Source organism: Gigantopelta aegis, chromosome 10, assembly GCF_016097555.1.
Source record: "Gigantopelta aegis isolate Gae_Host chromosome 10, Gae_host_genome, whole genome shotgun sequence".
Classification (NCBI taxonomy): domain Eukaryota; kingdom Metazoa; phylum Mollusca; class Gastropoda; order Neomphalida; family Peltospiridae; genus Gigantopelta; species Gigantopelta aegis.
In genome coordinates, this window is record NC_054708.1 from 87,446,298 (window position 1) to 87,468,871 (window position 22,574).

The 22,574-nt window shown below is 36.1% G+C and overlaps 1 protein-coding gene across 1 annotated transcript in view; it reads left to right on the top strand.

Moving 5' to 3' along the window:
- Positions 1-22,574, top strand: part of LOC121383887 (transforming acidic coiled-coil-containing protein 3-like) — a 67,715-nt gene that overhangs the window by 32,676 nt on the left and 12,465 nt on the right. Inside the window, exons 5-11 of the mRNA XM_041513984.1 lie at positions 436-499; positions 2,795-2,957; positions 10,555-10,602; positions 12,927-12,947; positions 20,646-20,824; positions 21,784-21,827; positions 22,487-22,554. Of these exons, the coding sequence (XP_041369918.1) occupies positions 436-499; positions 2,795-2,957; positions 10,555-10,602; positions 12,927-12,947; positions 20,646-20,824; positions 21,784-21,827; positions 22,487-22,554 (587 nt within the window). The remainder of the gene's footprint in view (positions 1-435; positions 500-2,794; positions 2,958-10,554; positions 10,603-12,926; positions 12,948-20,645; positions 20,825-21,783; positions 21,828-22,486; positions 22,555-22,574) is intronic.

Sequence of the window (22,574 nt, forward strand, 5' to 3'; positions counted from 1 at the left end):
TTAACTACAGCCCCTCCCTTTTCCCTTTTTTTTTTTTTTTTTTTTTTTTTTTTTACATTTACTGTGTAAGTGGAAGTTTTTCTTGTCTTTAAAAAAAATGGTGTTAATAGTTTTCTGTCCATTAACATTAATAATGAATACAGCCATTTTAAATGAAGTGATTGACTTACGTATGTGCCACTCTTCTCCCCGCGGTTTCTCCATTGACTTGATAGGCCAGGCAGTGGCATTACTAGAAGCTTGTGGAATACATGTTTTAATATGGTGTAATTATCCCAAAGTGTGTGATTGTGTGTTTGTTGGAAGAGGGATGGTCAGCAAGTGGGTAACCAGCTGATAACTACATCAGTTTGTAGCAGATTTCAGCAACAGTGTGGTCAGTCTTAAATGTTCAGTTTCATTTATATATTTCCAAATTTTCTGGTTGTTTTGTAGAATCATCAAAAAGAAAAGGACAGCGATCAGGTTCGGAGCTACCAGATGAAGCATCTACCACCAGGTGAGTTGAGTGGTGTTAAATTAAACATGTTAATGACAGGACAATTATGACAATCATAGAGCCTGGTCACGAACAGTCTGTGACAATAGCCATGAAGACGTTGTGGTTGAGTGAATGGGTTAAATGGAAAAACACTAGCCACACACACACATCACTACATACGTTTTCCTGTCTTCACCGTTACACAGCTGGTGGTGAAGTGTTATACATAATACATGTAGTGTATATCAGTTACAGGGCTGAGTCATTACTAGCATCAGTCTGATCAATGGAGTACAGCCCAGAAGCCGTGCAACATGCTCATGTAGAACGAAATAACTTTATCCTCAGTTTTAAATAGCCTCAGTTTGAGGGGCACGATGTAGCTCAGTGGTAGAGTGATAACAGGAGGCGCTGTGGGTTGCTGGATCAATGGCTCTTGATGGAATCAGGTTATTTCCCAACCTGTTGTATCAAACAGTGTGGAATGTACTGTCCTGTCTAAGGGATAGTGCATTTAAAAGATCCTTTGCTGCTTTTTGGAAGGATAAACCTGTATGGCACCTACATGTTTTGATTTAATCATTCTCTTTTGACCAAGTGTCGAAATATCCATACCTTAGAAACCAAATGGCCATACTTGTTGTTTAAAATGTGCTGAAATGTTGTTAAACATAAATTCAGGTTAATGGTTATATTTGGTTACTTGGCAGTTAGTGACAATAGCGAACAACAGCTGGAACTCTGCTGTATTATTCTGTTACAAATAATTTCACTCCAATGTACAAATATAGTGCATTGATATTATGTCAGTTCAAATATGTGATGATCCAGTACTGATCACCAGGTGGGAAACAATTTCTTTAATAAACTCTCAAAATCATTTCTATGTAAGCTAAGTATGCACAAGACAAAAAGTAATTTGACTAATGAGTCATAAAATAATAATATTAACAGCTGTAAAGCTTGACAATGTGAAATATTACGACTGTCATGAAGAATCTAAATGTCCGTAATGTGAAACAACAACACCACTACAAAAATGTGCAAGTGAGATCTAAAGCTACCTACATTTGTAGTTTGTTTATCGAGAGTTATTGGTTTTCCTGTGACTCTTGGCTTTAGCTGAGTACTGGCACTATACCACAGAGTGTCAACAAATGGAACCCAGTGCTACAGTGGAATGAGAAATCTGTGCTGACCACCAACTATTTAGCACGTGTGAGTGATGCGGAATCAATACACCAATTTCAGCCTTGACTCACGTTTCTTAACACATTCAGTTGATGTGGTTCAATTCATGTGCAAATCTATAAGTGCAGTTTGAGTGGAGAGGAATGTTTATGTAATGATACCCCAGAGCATTGTCAATCACGGGGCCTGTTGAATGTCATTCATGTTGTTCTTTTAATAAGCAGGCCATACACAGACAGGGCAGCTGGAAAGTGCCAAGTTTTTAACAGTATTGTATTTAGCAGCATGTGCCATTTGTAAAACAAAAATTAGTCATACCTCATGATCATAACTAACCTCTGGCATAAGATCAGTTTTGACCAGTCTGTTTCCAATATCATTTGACATAGTGGTACATGTACTTATAATGTGAAATGGTCATGCAAATAATGTGTACTTGTTTTTTACCCGAATGTTGACTGAGACCAACTTTTTAACATGTATGTTTGTCAGTTGGTTTTCTGTGTTCTGATTATTGTCTATTCTAATTCAACATATTTGTAAGAACGAATCTGATTGGATCTCTACTAAAAATTTCAGATGGTAAAATCACCGATATACTGGTCACAAATTTTCTGGCAGAAATACATCATAGGCTAAGCAAAGAACAGGGTTGTTTTGTAATGACGTCATAAAGACAATTTTTCTAGCGTTCATATTACCTACAGAAGTCGTTAAATACTGAGACGTTTTTATGTCAGAAATGAACATATTATTCTTTATTAGTCGTTACCTAATCATGAGAGCAGATTAAATATGTCAAATTACACATCTGTGTTCGAGCCGCTAACTGTCCAACCACCCATCGTCTGTTAGTGAGCTGCCTAATGACGTCACCAGCTGACGACGTTTATATGCTTATTCTTACTGAAAATGTGACAGCAAACAGTTTAATTAGAATAGGGATAACCCTACTGTGTTTTCCGATTTGCGGACGTATATCGGTTATCCCCTAAATGTATGTCATGTCCTCTCCCACTCCCTGATGATGTGTTGAATGCCTTGTTGACCTATCTCTAATAGACAGATGACATGTTGGATGCTTTGTTGACCTATCTCTAAGAGACTGTTTCCCTGTTTCAGTCCTGATGATGTGTTGACTGCCTCCAGTAAGTCATCAGGTGGCGGTCGACAGGCGAAGGTGAGACACCCGGCGGCCCGTGTTCTTGATGAGAAGATAGACGCTGCTGCCGCTGCGGCTGGGGAACCCCACGAGCTGAATGGTGAACAGCTCACACAGGGAAAGGTAAGCATCAACTCGGATGACCATAGTTTAAATAGTTCCATCATGTCAGTGTTCTCCAACCCCAGTAAGCGGCTTGTACACCCGCCAAGCTGAGAATTTGCGCCGCCAAGCTGAAGATTTTCGCAGACGGGTCCGCCAAGCTGGTAAAAAATGCCGCCAAGTCGAAAATCAGTCCGCTATGACGAAAAAAACTTCCGTCAGTTCTATTCACCTATCGCTATATTTAGCCTGTACTTGGACTTGGAACATATAATAATAATATTCTAATTCAACACATTTGTAAGAACGAATCTGATTGGATCCCTGCTAAAAATTCCAGGTGGTAAAATCACCGATATACCAGTTGCAAAATGTCCACGCGTCGAACAAATTTAAAGCCGGGCCTCCCCAATATCCAGCAGTGTTAAAGCGGGAGTCGTTAATACAAGCGGCACAATCTCAGTGGTGCAACGTAGATTGCCTCTCAACAGCTTGGCTACTCTGATCCAATCAGCAAGCGGTAATTTTTGACAGACAGCCGCCCGTCACTTCATCATTGGCAATTTGCATATTATGATTTTTAGTAAATCTTAGTCCTTGCGAGTAATTGACAAGGGTCCGGGCAAATTTCATGCAGGGGAATTGTCTATTGCTGGCTGTTGGCATGTTGAAAACCATAAATCGAGAATAATATTTTATGCAATGAAAGACGGCAAAATACTATCCCCAGATGCCAGGAAATCGCATCTATTCCGGGTGAGATTAGCTCACTGGCCGCACACATTTAGGCCTATGATCATCTAGGCCCTACTACTTCAGCGTGACCGGTACCGGTTCGGCAGATCATGAGATAGATTATGGTTAACTTTATTTAAATCAACTATTAAATGCCAGAAAAAAAGCACCTTTTGTGACTTAAGATTTAAAGAAAATTCCGGTGTGAGAGGGGGCGAAGTCCTCACCCCCCCCCCCCCCCCCCCCCTCTCGTGGACTTCGTTCACTCGTTTGTGAGGCCCATGGCCTCACATGTCCGCCAACCTGGTCGCATAAAAGTTGGAGAACACTGACATCATGTTATCTCAAACAATTACAGGTATGCTTTTCAGCTTTTGAATACAGTTCTTTACATCAAAATTTAAATGTATCAATAATTTTTATCATTTGAACCAATATGTTCTTAACTTAAAATGATTGTTAACATTTGACCCCAGATATTGCCATCTCCATCTTCATTTGAACCCAGATGTTTTTAACATAAGAAATAACATGTATGTTCCTTGGTGTGGTGGAATAACATATTAATATAATAATAATTTTAAAAATGTACTTTTGCATCTGCATCCAGATTTTAATTTACAATGTTTAACACTTGGAGTTAGTGAGTGATAGACAGAGGTCTGTCAGTGAGAGAGGTTGGGGGGGTGGGGGCAGGCAGACAGAGAGATAGAGAGCAGAAAGAGACATACTAGTATTATAGACAGACAAAATGAGAGAAACGGTAAGGGGTAGCTTTAATAAAATTGTGTACATGACTTAAGCTGGTTCAATGTGGTTAGAGGCTTTAAACAGTACCGTAAATATGAGATCTTGGGTCAGTGAGTCCATTGTGAATGCTGTGAAGTGTCATATGGCACCAGATCTTGGGTCAGTGAGTCCATTGTGAATGCTGTGAAGTGTCATATGGCACCAGATCTTGGGTCAGTGAGTCCATTGTGAATGCTGTGAAGTGTCATATGGCACCAGATCTTGGGTCAGTGAGTCCATTGTGAATGCTGTGAAGTGTCATATGGCACCAGATCTTGGGTCATTGAGTCCATTGTGAATGCTGTGAAGTGTCATACGGCACCAGATCTTGGGTTAGTGAGTCCACTGTGACTGCTGTGAAGTGTCATATGGCACCAGATCTTGGCTTAGTGAGTCCACTCTGAATGCTGTGAAGTGTCATACGGCACCTGATCTTTGGTCAGTGAGTCCACTGTGAATGCTGTGAAGTGTCATACGGCACCAGATCTTGGGTCAGTGAGTACATTGTGAATGCTGTGAAGTGTCATACGGCACCAGATCTTGGGTCAGTTAGTCCATTGTCAATGCTGTGAAGTGTCATGGCACCAGATCTTGGGTCATTGAGTCCACTGTGAATGCTGTGAAGTGTCATATGGCACCAGATCTTGGGTCAGTGAGTCCATTGTGAATGCTGTGAAGTGTCATACGGGACCAGATCTTGGGTCAGTTAGTCTATTGTGAATGCTGTGAAGTGTCATACGGCACCAGATCTTGGGTCAGTGAGTACATTGTGAATGCTGTGAAGTGTCATACGGCACCAGATCTTGGGTCAGTTAGTCCATTGTGAATGCTGTGAAGTGTCATATGGCACCATATCTTGGGCCAATGTGAATGCTGTGAAATGTTATATGGCACCAGGATCTCTAACGATACTTCATCAAGACTATTTATTACACAATCAATTTGGGGTGAGGGTGTCCTTTCATTTTTCATTATTTGAAACCCAAATAAAATAATTTTGTCTTGATATTTGAGTGCAAACACCTTAAAGGAAATTAATGCAACAGAATGAAAATGTTTTATGAATATATTTGGAAATAAAAGATTAGCAAGTAATTGAAAGATGAATGTACTGAATATTCAATTACATGCAAGGGAAGTTAACGTATGCATTTTTAATCTGTATTGTACCTAGCCTAAACTAAGTGTAAGTCAATAAAAACAGAACTAGGTCATAGTAATATAGGGTTTTCTCCAGTTGGACAAAAAGGACACTTTAAAAAAAAAAATGGCATTGTTCTCATTTTGGGGGTTTGGTATTGTTCTCTCCTGTGCACACCTTGCTAGGGTCGGCCCTGTTAAAACGTGAAGTTGTTTCTTTTTTAGTTCTTAATTTCTGTGAATGTATTTTAAATTTAGTTTTTCATTTGAGCCGTTTTAATACTCCAGTTTTTTATATTGAGTTTTCTCCTGAAGATGTTAACATATGGTTGATGAAACATTAAAAACTTTACCTTAAGTTTTAGACAGACTTTATTTTTATTGTCTCACCTCAATGAAATAAAAATATGAGATATTGATATTACTTTTTTAATGGCAGTGGTGATGGCGTCAACTTTGGGGTTAACGTTAAAGTTTACATCAGTTTCTCACAAACTATAAGTTCTAGGTCAATAAAACTTGGGTGTTCATCACAGTGCACCAAAAACATTTACGGTAGGCGATACATTTTTTATTCCAAGGAATTCTTGTCATAAAACTGTATTTTGAATGAATTACGGGTGAATGTACTTACTTCTGTATAGGTTTATATCTGCCTTGTTTAAAGCTTGTTTTGAATGAATTACGGGTGAATGTACTTACTTCTGTATAGGTTTATATCTGCCTTGTTTAAAGCTTGTTTTGAATGAATTACGGGTGAATGTACTTACTTCTGTATAGGTTTATATCTGCCTTGTTTAAAGCTTGTTTTGAATGAATTACGGGTGAATGTACTTACTTCTGTATAGGTTTATATCTGCCTTGTTTAAAGCTTGTTTTAAGCTTGTTTTGAATGAATTACGGGTGAATGTACTTACTTCTGTATAGGTTTATATCTGCCTTGTTTAAAGCTTGTTTTGAATGAATTACGGGTGAATGTACTTACTTCTGTATAGGTTTATATCTGCCTTGTTTTAAGCTTGTTTTGAATGAATTACGGGTGAATGTACTTACTTCTATATAGGTTTATATCTGCCTTGTTTAAAGCTTGTTTTAAGCTTGTTTTGAATGAATTACGGGTGAATGTACTTACTTCTGTATAGGTTTATATCTGCCATGTTTAAAGCTTGTTTTGAATGAATTACGGGTGAATGTACTTACTTCTGTATAGGTTTATATCTGCCTTGTTTAAAGCTTGTTTTGAATGAATTACGGGTGAATGTACTTACTTCTGTATAGGTTTATATCTGCCTTGTTTAAAGCTGTATTTTGAATGAATTACGGGTGAATGTACTTACTTCTGTATAGGTTTATATCTGCCTTGTTTAAAGCTTGTTTTAAGCTTGTTTTGAATGAATTACGGGTGAATGTACTTACTTCTGTATAGGTTTATATCTGCCTTGTTTAAAGCTGTATTTTGAATGAATTACGGGTGAATGTACTTACTTCTGTATAGGTTTATATCTGCCTTGTTTAAAGCTGTATTTTGAATGAATTACGGGTGAATGTACTTACTTCTGTATAGGTTTATATCTGCCTTGTTTAAAGCTGTATTTTGAATGAATTACGGGTGAATGTACTTACTTCTGTATAGGTTTATATCTGCCTTGTTTAAAGCTTGTTTTAAGCTTGTTTTGAATGAATTACGGGTGAATGTACTTACTTCTGTATAGGTTTATATCTGCCTTGTTTAAAGCTGTATTTTGAATGAATTACGGGTGAATGTACTTACTTCTGTATAGGTTTATATCTGCCTTGTTTAAAGCTTGTTTTGCTTTGTTCATACCTTCCCAGTGCAGCCCAGGTGTGGGTGAGGCTCTGTATTTTGATGATGGCATGTCTCTGCCCACCTCTGATCAGGCCGAGTCCTGGGTTGAACAGGTTTCCCATTACACGGAGGTCGACAATAATCCAGGCCTGTCACAGGACTCATTTGACGGTTTTCCATGGGCGCATTCCGTCTTAGACAGCGGAGAAGTTGAAATATTTGGTGAAGAGGGAGATATTTCTCATCATCCCGTGCGTGGGACGTTTTCCTCGCATGTCTTCACTTCGTCCGGCATGGGGCATTGTGGGTAGTGACTCCCCAACTGCAGCGTAGTGTTTGATCAGTGGCTCTGGCATGGAGCATTGTGGGTAGTGACTTCCCAGCATAGTGTTTGATCAGTGGCTCTGGCATTGTGGGTAGTGACTCCCCAGCATAGTGTTTGATCAGTGGTTCCAGCATGGAGCATTGTAGGTACTGAGTCCCCAGCATAGTATTTGATCAGTGGCTCCAGCATGGGGCATTGTGGGTAGTGATGCCCCAGCATAGTGTTTGATCAGCGGCTCCGGCATGGAGCATTGTGGGTAGTGAGTCCCCAGCATAGTATTTGATCAGTGGCTCCAGCATGGGGCATTGTGGGTAGTGATGCCCCAGCATAGTGTTTGATCAGTGGCTCCAGCATGGAGCATTGTGGGTAGTGAGTCTCCAGCATAGTATTTGATCAGTGGCTCCAGCATGGAGCATTGTGGGTAGTGAGTCCCCAGCATAGTGTTTGATCAGTGGCTCTGGCATGGGGCATTGTGGGTAGTGACTCCCCAGCATAGTGTTTGATCAGTGGCTCCGGCATGGAGCATTGTGGGTAGTGAGTCCCCAGCATAGTGTTTGATCAGTGGCTCCGGCATGGGGCATTGTGGGTAGTGACTCCCCAGCATAGTATTTGATCAGTGGCTCCGGCATGGAGCATTGTGGGTAGTGAGTCCCCAGCATAGTATTTGATCAGTGGATCTGGCATAGAGCATTGTGAGTAGTGACGTCCCAGCATAGTATTTGATCAGTGGCTCCGGCATGGAGCATTGTGGGTAGTGAGTCCCCAGCATAGTATTTGATCAGTGGCTCCATCATGGAGCATTGTGGGTAGTGAGTCCCCAGCATAGTGTTTGATCAGTGGCTCCGGCATGGGGCATTGTGGGTAGTGACTCCCCAGCATAGTGTTTGATCAGTGGCTCCGGCATGGAGCATTGTGGGTAGTGACTCCCCAGCATAGTGTTTGATCAGTGGCTCCGGCATGGAGCATTGTGGGTAGTGACTCCCCAGCATAGTGTTTGATCAGTGGCTCCGGCATGGGGCATTGTGGGTAGTGAGTCCCCAGCATAGTGTTTGATCAGTGGCTCCGGCATGGGGCATTGTGGGTAGTGACTCCCCAGCATAGTGTTTGATCAGTGGCTGTGTATAATATGGTCCGTGTTCATACAAGGAGTTAGGTTTGCAGAGATGGCAAGAACTCAAAACATGCAAATGGAGAACTCTAAGGGTGTGAGAATGTTAGAGACCTTCACTATACTGAAGCAAATTGTTCAGGACTACTGTTTATTTATTTATTTATTTATTTTATTATTTTAACTTGATCTTGTGCTAATATTTCATTAAAGTTCAAGCATGCTATTCTAGGAACAGTCTTTCAAATTTCATTGAATAAATTATTTTTTTATTAGCAGCAAGAGATCTTTAAAAAATAATAATACCCCAATCTTTGATATATTGGTTGTGAATCACTGGTTGGAATGGGAAATAACTCAATAATACTGATCACACATATCAAAGTTGAGCATACACTGTACCATTGAGCTTAGTCTTGTTCCTGTTTGCATTGATATCACATCCAGTGTGTGTATGTGACCTCACTTCCTGTGTTCAGTACTCTTGCTACTAGTAATTGCAGTGATTTGGATGTGTCATGCTGTGTTAATTTACAACATATTACGACCACCACTTGTAGTTTCATACTCTCTCCTGGATGTCTCGGGCACAGTTTTCAGATACGCTCGTCAAATATTTATGGCAAACGCAGCAACTACATTGATTGGTATAATGGTAATAATTAATATGTGACATTAATTATTTGTGAAAGTATGTTTATCTATTCACGTTAAATTATTTAATTTCATTTTGTGAACACTACTAGTTCAAAATACTATAGGGTACAATTAGAACTGAACAGTACTGCAATTTTCTGCCGAAATGAAGGCTAATAAAAACAATTAGTGTTCTTAAAATCTCTTAAATGTTATTTGACACCTCATTTTCTTTCAGGTAGATTAAATGTGAGGGGTCATACTTTTTATACATGTACTGTTTGGGGAGGTTCATATACTGTGTAAAGGTGTTTCATTACAAAACATTAACACAGTCGGCAGTGAGAATTGATTTGATAGTAGAGAACCTGAAACTGACAAAGTGCTTACCGGGGTACTTTTGTCAACCTGTTGGACGATAGAGCATGACTGTGGGTGCTACTAGAATACCCGATACTACATGATGATGTGTTGGCCCCCTGTAGCTAAAGAACTGAGTTTGGTAGTTTTAGTGAGTCTTTAGTTGTTCAGCTCCAGTGCTTGACCTGTGAGTTTAGTTGGTTTTACGATGGATGTACAACGTATATCATTTATAGTAGGCCACATCTTTGGCACTGGCCAGCATCTGCATGGGTATTCAATAAACGAAAACGATTTGCAAGTACAAGTAGTAGTGTTTTCAGAAAGTGCATTTTGAACTGGACACATGCAGTTATTACACATATATGTGTATCTTTAAAACACATTTTTTGTGGTCGTAGTACAAAGCACAAAATAATTTTATCTAATTCAGTAGTAATTAAGAAAAAAAAGCAAGAATAAAAACTAATGACTCTAAAGATGTATCCTGTTCAGCTCATTAATGATATTAATAATTGCATGTTGTACATTTTGATTTATTTCAAATAGAATCAGAGATGTGTATTCCTTGTAAGTCATTATTACTGTTACGGTCTGTGAAATGTTCAATGTACATCTGTTTTGTTTTTTGCACATGCTTGTCTCACCACATATGAAACTGACTATGTGTAGATATTTTGTTTTTCTTCAATAAACTCTTGTTGTGTGTTTTTTTCAGAGCGCAATGACGGGTGATAGTAAAGATGCTGTGGTTCATTTAGTACAGGTAGGTCGGGTTTTTGGGGTTTGTTTTTTCAAAACTCTTACAAATGTCAGTCAGTAATAGTATCCTTCAGGAAGGTGTTAATTCCCAGAGTAATGTCAGTGTGATTAAGTGGCTTTAAAACATTTCCTATCCCGTCTTGGTGAAGCGATTACAATGGCTACGAGAAATGGCTTTATCCAGGTGTAGAGCTAATCAGAGTGGCCATGGGGTCAAAGCACCTTGGTAGACTGGCTGTCTAGTGGGTATATAGTTTAAATCCATTTTATTAATTAAAATATTATTTTTAGTCTTTGCCATATGCAAATACACGTTGTAAAGCGTAAGCCTCTTATCGCCAATGCTTGACTCAGTCTTCCTATTACAATTGACCAATCTGATGCCCATTACCATTTGATTTTCAAATACAAGCAGGATACACTATCAATAAAGAATATATTAAAAACTATTGTAAGTAACAGTATGCAATGAGAAGAAGTATTTAAAAAATATAAATCGTGTTGCATGTTGGTAAACCTTTGTCATCACTTGTGTAAAAGTCTTTATTTTTAAATTGTTGTTTTTCTGGAAAAAAACTTTAATAAATGTTTATAACTTAAAAAAGCAAAAAACTCATTTTACTTTTGCTATTTGATTTATTTCTGTTATTGAATACTTTTATAAAGTTTAATACATGTATTAAAGACTTCTACAAAGTTAGTTGTTTATTTGTCATGATTATTGTTTATTTCATTACAACAGTCTATGTTTAATATTGTTTCATATTGTTTTTCTTAGTTTGATAGTCTTGTGGCTTGCAGTTGTAAAATCATGCAACATCAGTTATAACAATTACTTATTGAAGAAACAATTTAAACAAAATATATTGATGGCACATAATTGAAGTGTTGAATAAGTCGGGATTTGCAGATTTAAATTCTTTTTTTTAAATAAAATATTAAAACAATGTTGGTGACTATTTTGCAAACATTAATTAATGTTTAAACCTGGTGATAGTTTCTCATCTGACCCATGCAAAGCCTGAAGACTAATATGTTTGAATGTTATGTTGCATTTGCTGTACTTTATTTATATATTGTTTTCTTATGTTATAACATATAATTGCCTTTTATGCATATTTGGTATTGTTTTAGTTTTATAATTTGAGTTGCTCTTATGGTACCGGTAGTTATTTTGTCATATTTTGCAGTATTTATTTTATTTTTTGTAAGCTAGCTGACAAAACGTGAATTAATTTTTAACCCATGCTTATCAAAACTGACCAAAATATTTGAATGTTTTCAATGTTTCTTAAACATTGTATTGATTGAAATTTTTATTTAAAAAAAAACCCCAAACATATCTCTATCAACATACTTTATCTAGAAGTGTATTTTATGTGTCAGTACACATTTTTTACAGTCACTGACTTAACAATGCAGAATACATGTTTTGTTTCTAGTCCATAGTTTGATACCTACATGTATAGTAGACGTCAGCTTAAATTCTCCCATGTGTATTTCTCTGAATAACTCTAAGGTATAAATAACAATAATAATACAGCTTAACAATATGTACATTTGTAGACATGTAAGTGTATTTCAATTTGTCATTAAATATGTTGGTTAAAAAGAGAAATGAACCTAACAGAAAACCAAATACTAATAAGTACTGTATGTGGGTGATACAACATTGAACATGCAATTGTAGGCTATTAAACAAGGTTTCGTTTAGTGTAAGTTCATGTCCTGTGTAAAAATTGTTTTACCATGCACATAAACTGGACATGAGATGGTAGTACATTTATATCGTATTTATTACCCAGTAGCCCTGTTTTAAACAATGTGGTCAAGTTGAAGTATTGTAAGAGATGGACACTGATACATACATGTTCAAATCAGAGGATGGTGTTTGGTGCCATCAACAGAGCTGTGCTGTCACATAGCACTTCGATAGAAACCATGATATTTTAAACAGATGGGTAATGAAATTATATTATAGTTCTTGCATTTAGTTTAACCATAAAACAAACATACAATAGTGACATAGTTAAAAATTTATTATCATAGTCAGAGGATATTCATGAGAATAACTTCATTTGGAGTTTTATGGTTTAATACCATACTTGGCAATCAAGTTGTTTCTTTTTATTAAAAACTTTCTTTTTCAATAATATAAAATGTTAACTTTATTGCTGAAGAAAAATGTTTTAAAAAAATTAATTTGTAAAGTCAATAGTGAAAAAAAGATGCAGAATGGCACATATTTGTTTCTAAATTGAATATTTTGGTCAGTTTTTCCCTCCCAGTTTTTATTTTATTTTAAACATCTTTTCACTGCTTTTTAAGGACAAAAAAGGAGGTGAACAGGTAATTGTTGTTGTTTTGATTTCCTTTCACTGTGTGTGGTTATTGGGCCACCCTTAAAACACCCACTTTGCTGTAAACTAGGTTACCATTTTATCGCCAAATGCAGGTCTGTTAACAGGCATTTTATTTATTTTTAATCATGTCTTTTTTTGTATTTCTATATTTAAAAACAAAATGAGGTGGAAAAAATTAGTAATTAAAAAGGAAAAATATTTGGTGAAAGAAAATTTTGGCTGTTCAAAACAAAACAAAATCTGAAGCCTGAATGATTTGACATCGTGTTACAGCAAATGTTTTTTAAGGCTGGCCTTGGTTTTACTGTTAGCTGTTCATGTATGTCTGTTACACATGTTCGTATTGTCTGTGGTGTTGGCTGAATTCTACCAATCACACTTTGTCATTATCAATACATGTACCTATATATGTATCTCTATGTTAACTAAATGGAAACTACTCAAAATGGAACACAGAATATAGTATTTGTCAGTTAAATTATTATTTTTAAAGAGTATTATATACATTACTACATGAATACCTAACTTGTGGCTGTTAATCACAGTAAAGAGTTCATAAACAATAATGAACAGGTTTCTTTATGTTTAACTTGGCTAAGTACTATACAATACAAGCAGCTACACTCACTATGCCAGTAGAGAAATTAGACAACTGATCATTGTTTTCTTTCAATTTGGTTACGTTAACACTTTGTTTAAAAAGTGCATTCTCAAATTTTCAAGCATTATATTTTGTTATTTTTGCATGTATTATGATAAATAACTATCAATTAATTTAACCCCTGTTTAATGTTACATAATTAAGTCAAGAATATCCAAAATTGTAATGTGCAGTCACTCGGTTAAACAGTCAATTCGCCAAGAATCCTTGATGAAAATATTAAGTACATAGAAAATCTTCATCACATGTCTGTTAATAGCAGCCATGCAGTTCTCTGTCAGTATGGAGATCCAATTCAAATTCAGACTGTGACATCACACATTCACCTGTCGGTCACCATTGTTGAATTTTACAGTACTATAAATTGATAATGAGTAATAAATGAAATTATTTGGATGATATTGTTTTGTTGGTATGGAGTTTTAGATGTAATCTAGGCATTCCACAAGAAACGTTTTTAAAAATACTTTTGGTCAGTGGATAACTTTGAATGTGTTTCACGTTAATCATTGTGTATTTCTGAAAACTGGCTAAAACAGAAAGCTGTGGATTAAGTGCTGTGATATGTACAACTTAATTGTCTTCAGTGACATGCCTGTAGGTATTACATTTCCAGATGTAAACAATCATTGACAATTTGTCTACAGACCAGGACTAATATGATCTGGCTGTTACGCTGACTGTGTTCTAAGCAAAATGAAAGCAAAATACAATTTAGTCAAGGATTATCATTATACAACCTACATGTAGTTAAATTTTAAATGTTTTATAAAAAAGATCTTTTTGTTAAGTCAGTCCTATTTTGGTGTATTTAGTCAGAAAAAAACATTGTTTCTGCTTGTAAAAGTGTAACAGAAGAATACACCTTCAATTTAAGAGTTTTGATTGTCACACCTTTTTAATATTGTCTAGCTGAAGCAACCTCTCATAGAGGGATTCTTAGTATTCATTGTTGTGACATTTTATAAACCTAACTGTACAGAAGGGTATTCATTGTGTTTTTTTATCCTTTAAACATTTCAGTTTTTTAGGACTTTGCATGATGTTTTGTTCAATCAGCATCAGAACATATCTGTTTGGTCATTTTCCACATTGCACTTGCAGGGTGTATGTTTAATAATTTTATATAGTAATAGTGTAGCGATAAATAATAATATTTAATATCTGTTACTAAGAAGGAAAGAGTTGTTTAATTAATTCTTCCTGGGCTGTGATGGATCACTTGGGGTGTGATGGGGAAAGCTCAGTTATGAAGGTTAACCAACAAGAGCCTTATGTGTTGGAAAGATGCATACCTGGACCACCAACACATACTGACACTTTAACAAATGAAAAACGCGTAATTTTAGAATTAATAAAAAACCGTGATTATTCCTGCTAACTGGGGGCAGCCATTTTGTTTCGTTTTTGTGACGACCAGTGGTATAGCTTAGGGCGAAGTGACGTCAGCTCAGGTCCAACTTCTCTATTATGCACAGTGTAAACAAATGCTCTAATTTACGACAAAACGCTTCGCTTTCATCAACCTGACTTGTAAAACAACATAAATGATTTGATAGTATAATAAACTATTTAACTAAGTATATTTCAGTTTGCATCAATATAATGAAATGGAGTTATAGTACTTTTTTCTTTTAAAAAATCCAATCAAAAATGCATATTATTAGGCCTATTGGTAGGATACGTTCGAGCAAAAATGACCACTCACGATACCAAAGTGATAATTTTCTTTTCTCTGGGACTACGTAATTGGTCAGTTTTGTGATTTTAGATGGGAAAGTCTACTTAATCAAGGGTTTTACAGAATTACTTACAGTAATAAAGCTGGTAAAGTCCATTACAATTTGAGGTTATCACACAATACCCTGTGATCTTAATAAAAGAGGCACGTCCTTTTAGTGTGTCTAGTCACAGTGTCTAGGGACCGTCTAAATATACACCTGCCAATCAAGAGCCACAGGTACAGGCCACGGAAAGAAAAGACCAATTAAACAAGAAAACACTCCGACTATTATTTCAGTACGTGGGTTAATTTATATACAAAGTATAATACAGTTATTTCAACACTTTGACAATGCTGGTTTATTTTGTACTGAAATATAAACCACATATACACGTTGCTGTGTTACTGGGATAGATATTATTACAGAACATTGCGATGCATCCGCAAAAATCAGGTATGTTTTGTTTCTTCAGTTCGAAGACTAATTCCTGACATGACACGTTAGGTATTACGTAACCACCAGCTCGCCAGAGGGCGTATTCACTGGGATGGTACAAAATGGCTGCGCCCGTTATATATAATGGCCGTCACATTTGACCGTTTTATTAATTAACTATGTGATTATACTTGTTGATATTAAGCAATAATGTGCATTATGTATCTTTGAATATGCACACCAGTCCAAAAGCCTTGCTTTAGCATTCCTTTAACTAGTTGGGCTAGACTGTATTGGATCACATGGGGTGTGATGGATCACTTGGGCTGTGATGGGGTAAGCTCAGTTATGAAGGTTAACCAGTTGTTTTTTATCTAGCTGGGCTAGACTGTAATAGATCACTTGGGCTGTGATGGGGGAAAGCTCAGTTATGAAGGTTAAATAGGTTTTGTTTATCTAGCTGGGGTGGACTGTAATGAGTCAATTGGGCTGTGATGGGGACAGCTGAGTTAGGTGATCCTAATTGGGTTGTGATGGTTCAAATGGGATGGGATGGCTAACCTGGGAAGTGTTGTGACTGTAAGAATGTTTTAATATCTCATGATGTTGTTTGTTTGTTTATAGATGTGAGACTCTGTTGTTTACATATCACCTCTTTTTGTTTTAAATGTGTTTGCAGACTGCACTTTTTAAAGACATTTTATTTCTAAATACACACAATACATTGTTGTTACACCAGTCAATACCCAAATGGTGTATGTCTGTCAAGCCAGTAATAACACAAACATGTACATGTCTCATCATCCAAATCCTCAGAAATGTTTTGAGTCATATCTTAGTGTTTATTTTATATTGTTATTTACTGTTATCTTCTTTTTACTTGGTAAGATGAGTTGTGTAAATCACTCTTTTTTTCTTCTTCTTTTTTTTTTTGGGGGGGGGGGGGGGGGAGGTGAGGAGGGTAGGTGTTATGTTTTTTGTTGGGTTTGTTTGTTTTTTTAGAGGGTCACATTCCCCCTCCCCCCACCCCCCACCCCCTCATCCCCAAATGGTGCAGTAAACTGGTATTTGTCTTCCCATCACTACATCTGGCTATCTGTATATAGATTTCTTAGTCCAACCGTATCAGCAAATGTTTACTCCAGTTTTATTTTTTATAGAATAATAAATCTGAATTATGTAATACCATGTTAAAATACATTTTATTATGGCTATTTTTGAATGGTGATATCGGTATAACTTATACCTTTGTGGTATTAATTCCATAAATCTAGTTTGTACGTGTGTTACAGTGTATAGGTAAACCTGAACTTTTCATTGAATTGTTTTGACAAATATCATTTAAGCTGTGCAATCAAGTCAGTAAATTACGTTACTTTAACTAGGTTGGGGTGAGGTTGTTTTGTTTTGTTTTTTTAATTATGTTATATATTTTTTAGCTTTTGGGTGAAATATACTTTGTCTTACTGTAATTATTTGACTGTCCATCCCATTCACTTCCATCAATATAATATACAAGAGGACATACATATGTGACCCATGAACTGAACACATTTCTATTACTGTGAATGTGTATGAAAGTCTTATAGTAAGTGCTTTATTACACAGTTAGTGCATGTATGTGACATTGTATGTTCTATTGAAAACAACATATTGGAATTACTGTGTTATAACAGAATATTGCCAAAAACAGCTTAGTAGAATACTGTAATAGGATATTTATTAGTCACGTATAGTGTCAAAATAGGATATTACTAAACCCCAGTTTATTGGAATACTGTCATGTGTTTAGTGGTTACTAAAAGTCAGTTTATTGGAATATTGTCATATGTTTAGTGGTATGTTGTCATATAACAGGAGGTTACTAAAAGTCAGTTTGTTGGAATAGTGTCATATGTTTAGTGGTATGTTGTGTCCTATAACAGGAGGTTAGTAAAAGTCAGTCTGTTGGAATACTGTCATATGTTTAGTGGTATCTTGTGTCCTATAACAGGAGGTTACTAAAAAAGTCAGTCCGTTGGAATACTGTCATATGTTTAGTGGTATCTTGTGTCCTATAACAGGAGGTTACTAAACTCAGTCTGTTGGAATACTGTCATATGTTTAGTGGTATCTTGTGTCCTATAACAGGAGGTTACTAAAAGTCAGTCTGTTGGAATACTGTCATATGTTTAGTGGTATCTTGTGTCCTATAACAGGAGGTTACTAAACACAGTTTGTTGGAATACTGTCATATGTTTAGTGGTATGTTGTGCCCTATAACAGGAGGTTACTAAACTCAGTCTGTTGGAATACTGTCATATGTTTAGTGGTATATTGTGTCCTATAACAGGAGGTTACTAAAAGTAAGTTTGTTGGAATACTGTCTTAATAGCCGGGGCCCATATTTTCAAAGCAATCTTTGCACTATAAAATTGTAAAACCATCGTAAGCTATGATGTCACTATTTTATGTGTTGTAGTAACCTCATAGCCTACGATGGTTTTATGATTTTGTAGCGCCAAGATAGCTTTGAAAATCCCCAGCCAGAATATTACCAAGACTTAAAAGAGGATATAAAACAAACTTCAGTTTGTTTGGTTACTATGTCATGATGGAATGTTATTGAGAATTAGTTTTGAGTATTGTGTATGGTAGTAAATGACCACTGGCCCATCCAGCATGTGAGGTGAGCACGTTAGTCTGTTACCCGTCTGCATGTTGCAGTACGAGGGCATGAACGGGCGTCTGTCACTTGTCTTGTGTTCCATACGTAGTTAGAAATAAATGTCTTGTCTGTCCACTGGTTCTTTAAGGGTGTTATCTTTTTATCCACTGACTTACTGGGTACAGCCATTTTGTTTTCAAAATCTTGATTAGCGATATTTGTAGTCAATTAGAAAATGATTAGCAACTGCTGTTTAATGTTTTAAAATTGTGTAGTGATATCTGAAACTTGCGTAGCGAATCACAACATGATACTGAACAAATATTCCTGCCAGCATACATACATTTACATGTAGATCACAGCTGCTTTCATTCATGCATTCAAAACTAAATTATATTCATACAAATATTCCTGCCAGCATACATACATATACATGTAGATCACAGCTGCTTTCATCCATGCATTCAGAACTAAATTATATTTGTACAAATATTCCTGCCAGCATACATACGTTTACATGTAGATCACAGCTGCTTTCATTCATGCATTCAGAACTAAATTATATTCATACAAATATTCCTGCCAGCATACATACATTTAAATGTAGATCACAGCTGCTTTCATTCATACATTCAGAACTAAATTATATTCATACAAATATTCCTGCCAGCATACATACATATATATGTAGATCACAGCTGCTTTCATTCATGCATTCAAAACTAAATTACATTCATACAAATATTTGTCATATTTGAAGTCAATTGAAGTATATAATAATTTTAAATAGGGTAAGACTAATATAGAGTTGTAATTTAGCAGGACTTTGCTTTTGTAAAGCCCAGATTTTGGGTCAGGAGTGTAAATATGGGATTCCAAAAGATTATATTAATTGTGATTTGGGCATAATCAATTATTTGTTTAAACTTCAGTGCTCTATCATAGCAGTATATAATTTTATACTTTAATAGACATGCTGTTATTGGATGCATCATCTAACCTGATTAATGCATATATTATACAAGTATGATAGTAAAGTCATTCTGTTATATATATTGAATAAAGCATGCATCATTTTGTTGGGAAACCAGTTAACAAATAATGCAGTCATTAATTTGGCTACGAGATTGTAACAGCATTGCAACAATGATGAATTGCATTTTGCATGTTAAGTATATTCTCAGTAATACAGCGATGTTAACCCAAACAGCATGCACATGTTCATTACTCAAAACACAGTCATTTATCAGTAACAATTTCTACATGGTACATGTATATTAAAAAAAATAATAATAAAAATTGTTTTGTATAACATTTAAAAATATTAATGAATTATAATATCCAGTAACAATAATAAAATAAAATACCATGAATTTTCAAACATACTTTTGATTAAATTTTAGTAATAATGTTATATAACATATTTAATATTAACTTTTAATTATAAACACAACTGTGGATTGTAGTTCACCACTGTTTGCTTCATTGGTAAAATGTAATTTGTAGTAAATGTTAATTCAGGACTGGTGGTTATCAACATTTGTAATTTGGGTTGTTAGTTTTCTTTGTGAGCTGCTTACAAATAAACAGCTGTTTTAAACTAAATATTACAACAGATTTAACATCATTTCTCTGGTGCTTATTGAACTTTGTTTGAAGTGATATCAAATGAACTTTAAATTGTTTACAAAACTTAAAACATTTTGCAATTTTGGGGGGGGTTTTCAACCTAGAAAATTTAATGCAGGAAGAGTTGCTTTGCTTTGTTTTCTCCAACCCTGTCAAATCTGGCTTTATGTATAAAATTTTGTTATCAGAAGCAACATATCTGTCACACAGTAGTTCGTCTTCTGATTACATTTTTAGATAATATGTACAAAAGAGAGGCTATGGTTTGTTTTATTTTGTTCAATTCATAATAATATACAGAATTTCTGATGTCATTATATGCATAAAATTTGTATGGCTTAGCCATGATGTTAAAGTCACAGACTGTACTAAATGTAGAGTTTTCAGTTTTGACTCTAAAAGTGTTATGTGTCCTTTTAACCACTAATTGACACCATGTTCTTGAATTTGGCAAATCTGTATTTCTGGTCATCGTGGAACTTTGTGGTGCCTCGAAATGCATTTTGTGTTAAATGAAAAAGATATGTATACCTCAGGACCTGTGACTGGTGACTTTAAAATAATGTCTGTCTGTTGTGATGGTGACAGGTGTTGAAGTACTCGCAGTCAGACTGGAACAAGAAGCAGCAGGACCTGGAGCTCGAGTTCCACGCTCAGCTGCTGAGCAAGGAGAAGGAGTGGAGCAAGAAGCTGGCCGACCGCGACAAGCGGATCTCCAACCTCGATGAGCAGACGCGCCACGCCAGGCAGACCAACGAGGACATGAGGTTAGTTATACAATAGTATTACACTATGAGATCTCCAACCTCGATGAGCAGACGCGCCACGCCAGGCAGACCAACGAGGACATGAGGTTAGTTATACAATAGTATTACACTATGAGATCTCCAACCTCGATGAGCAGACGCGCCACGCCAGGCAGACCAACGAGGACATGAGGTTAGTTATACAATAGTATTACACTATGAGATCTCCAACCTCGATGAGCAGACGCGCCACGCCAGGCAGACCAACGAGGACATGAGGTTAGTTATACAATAGTATTACACTATGAGATCTCCAACCTCGATGAGCAGACATGCCACACCAGGCAGACCAACGAGGACATGAGGTTAGTTATACAATAGTATTACACTATGACGATATGAGGTTAGATATACAATATTATTGTACCTTCTTCCATGAAACACATCAATGAGGACATGATTCTTTCAATTAGGAGATAACCATCTGGAGTATTTAGATTTGCGGGTGTTATTGTTTATTTAATCCAACAAATGTCATTTTTGACTGAAGGTGTTAACCTGAGGTTAACTAAATTGTTTTTTCTTTGGAACTAACTGTATATTTGGTATTTCTTAAAAACAATACCTGGCTACAATCTGACTGTAGACCCTTGAACCGTCAACTTGGCCTGTTCCAATTGCTAATGATGTTGCTTTCTGATGACATCATTAGCTATCCAGGTGTTATTTTCATTTGATCCTGGAAAGAGAATGTAATTAACCAATCATAATACAGAATACACTCGCCATCAGTTTACAATATGGTTTTATGGTCAAAAGTACTCGAACACTTCCCACTAGCATTGGAAAGAATTGGAAAAATTGGGGCACTTGTAATTAGTTGTAAAATCGGTTGGTGTTTTTTCCATTTTTCTCAAACCCTGAAAATGAGTTGGGTAATTATGTTAAGAGGCTGACGATTTCCAACGTATTTATTTCAGAATGGTTATAACAGAGTTTGAAAAGACAATCTCATTGCTTCAAGGTAAGTCTCAAACTTTTGAGTTTCTTATTAATACCAAATAAAAAATACAAACTGACAACTAAATAATTATTTTGTTAAAATTTACAGCACCATTAAGTTCAATTTTAAGAATGTACAGAACTTTATAGATTGATGGCTTCTTACATATGTATTATGCCGAACTAATGTGGCTGTTTGTATTGCTGCTGCATGTACACAAATATAACACAGATTGCACAGGTTAAAACACGTCCCATGGGTTGAAATAAGTCCATTTTATGTTGTGCTTAATTTTAATACTGAGAGCAGGCCTCAGGTTTGGCAAATTAGAGGGCAGTGATATATGGTTTAAATCATTGGTGATTTTTTTATATGGCATTACGGCCAGAAGGCAGGGCAACAAGGAAAACGTCAACAATTGCCATAACATAACAGCACCCATTCAAAATAAAGAAGAGTGAGGGGTTTCATGTTTTCCTAATTAAACAACTTTGAGGAGTTTCGTACAAATATGATGACCCGTTAGTAGAATACAAAATAAGAACCACTTTGACCGTGAGATTGTTTCATTTGTTTAGGACATTGGGCATATGACTAAGTTACTGCTGCAATTTGCCACATGACCCTGCAAGAGTGTAAAATCGTTGATCTGTTTTTGATAATGACTGTGTGTATTTCAGCTGACAAAGAGAAGAATAGCACAGCCTCGCAGCAGTCCTTGCAGGAAGTAATCCGAGAAAGAGATCAGGTTCGTTTGTGTCTTAGTGT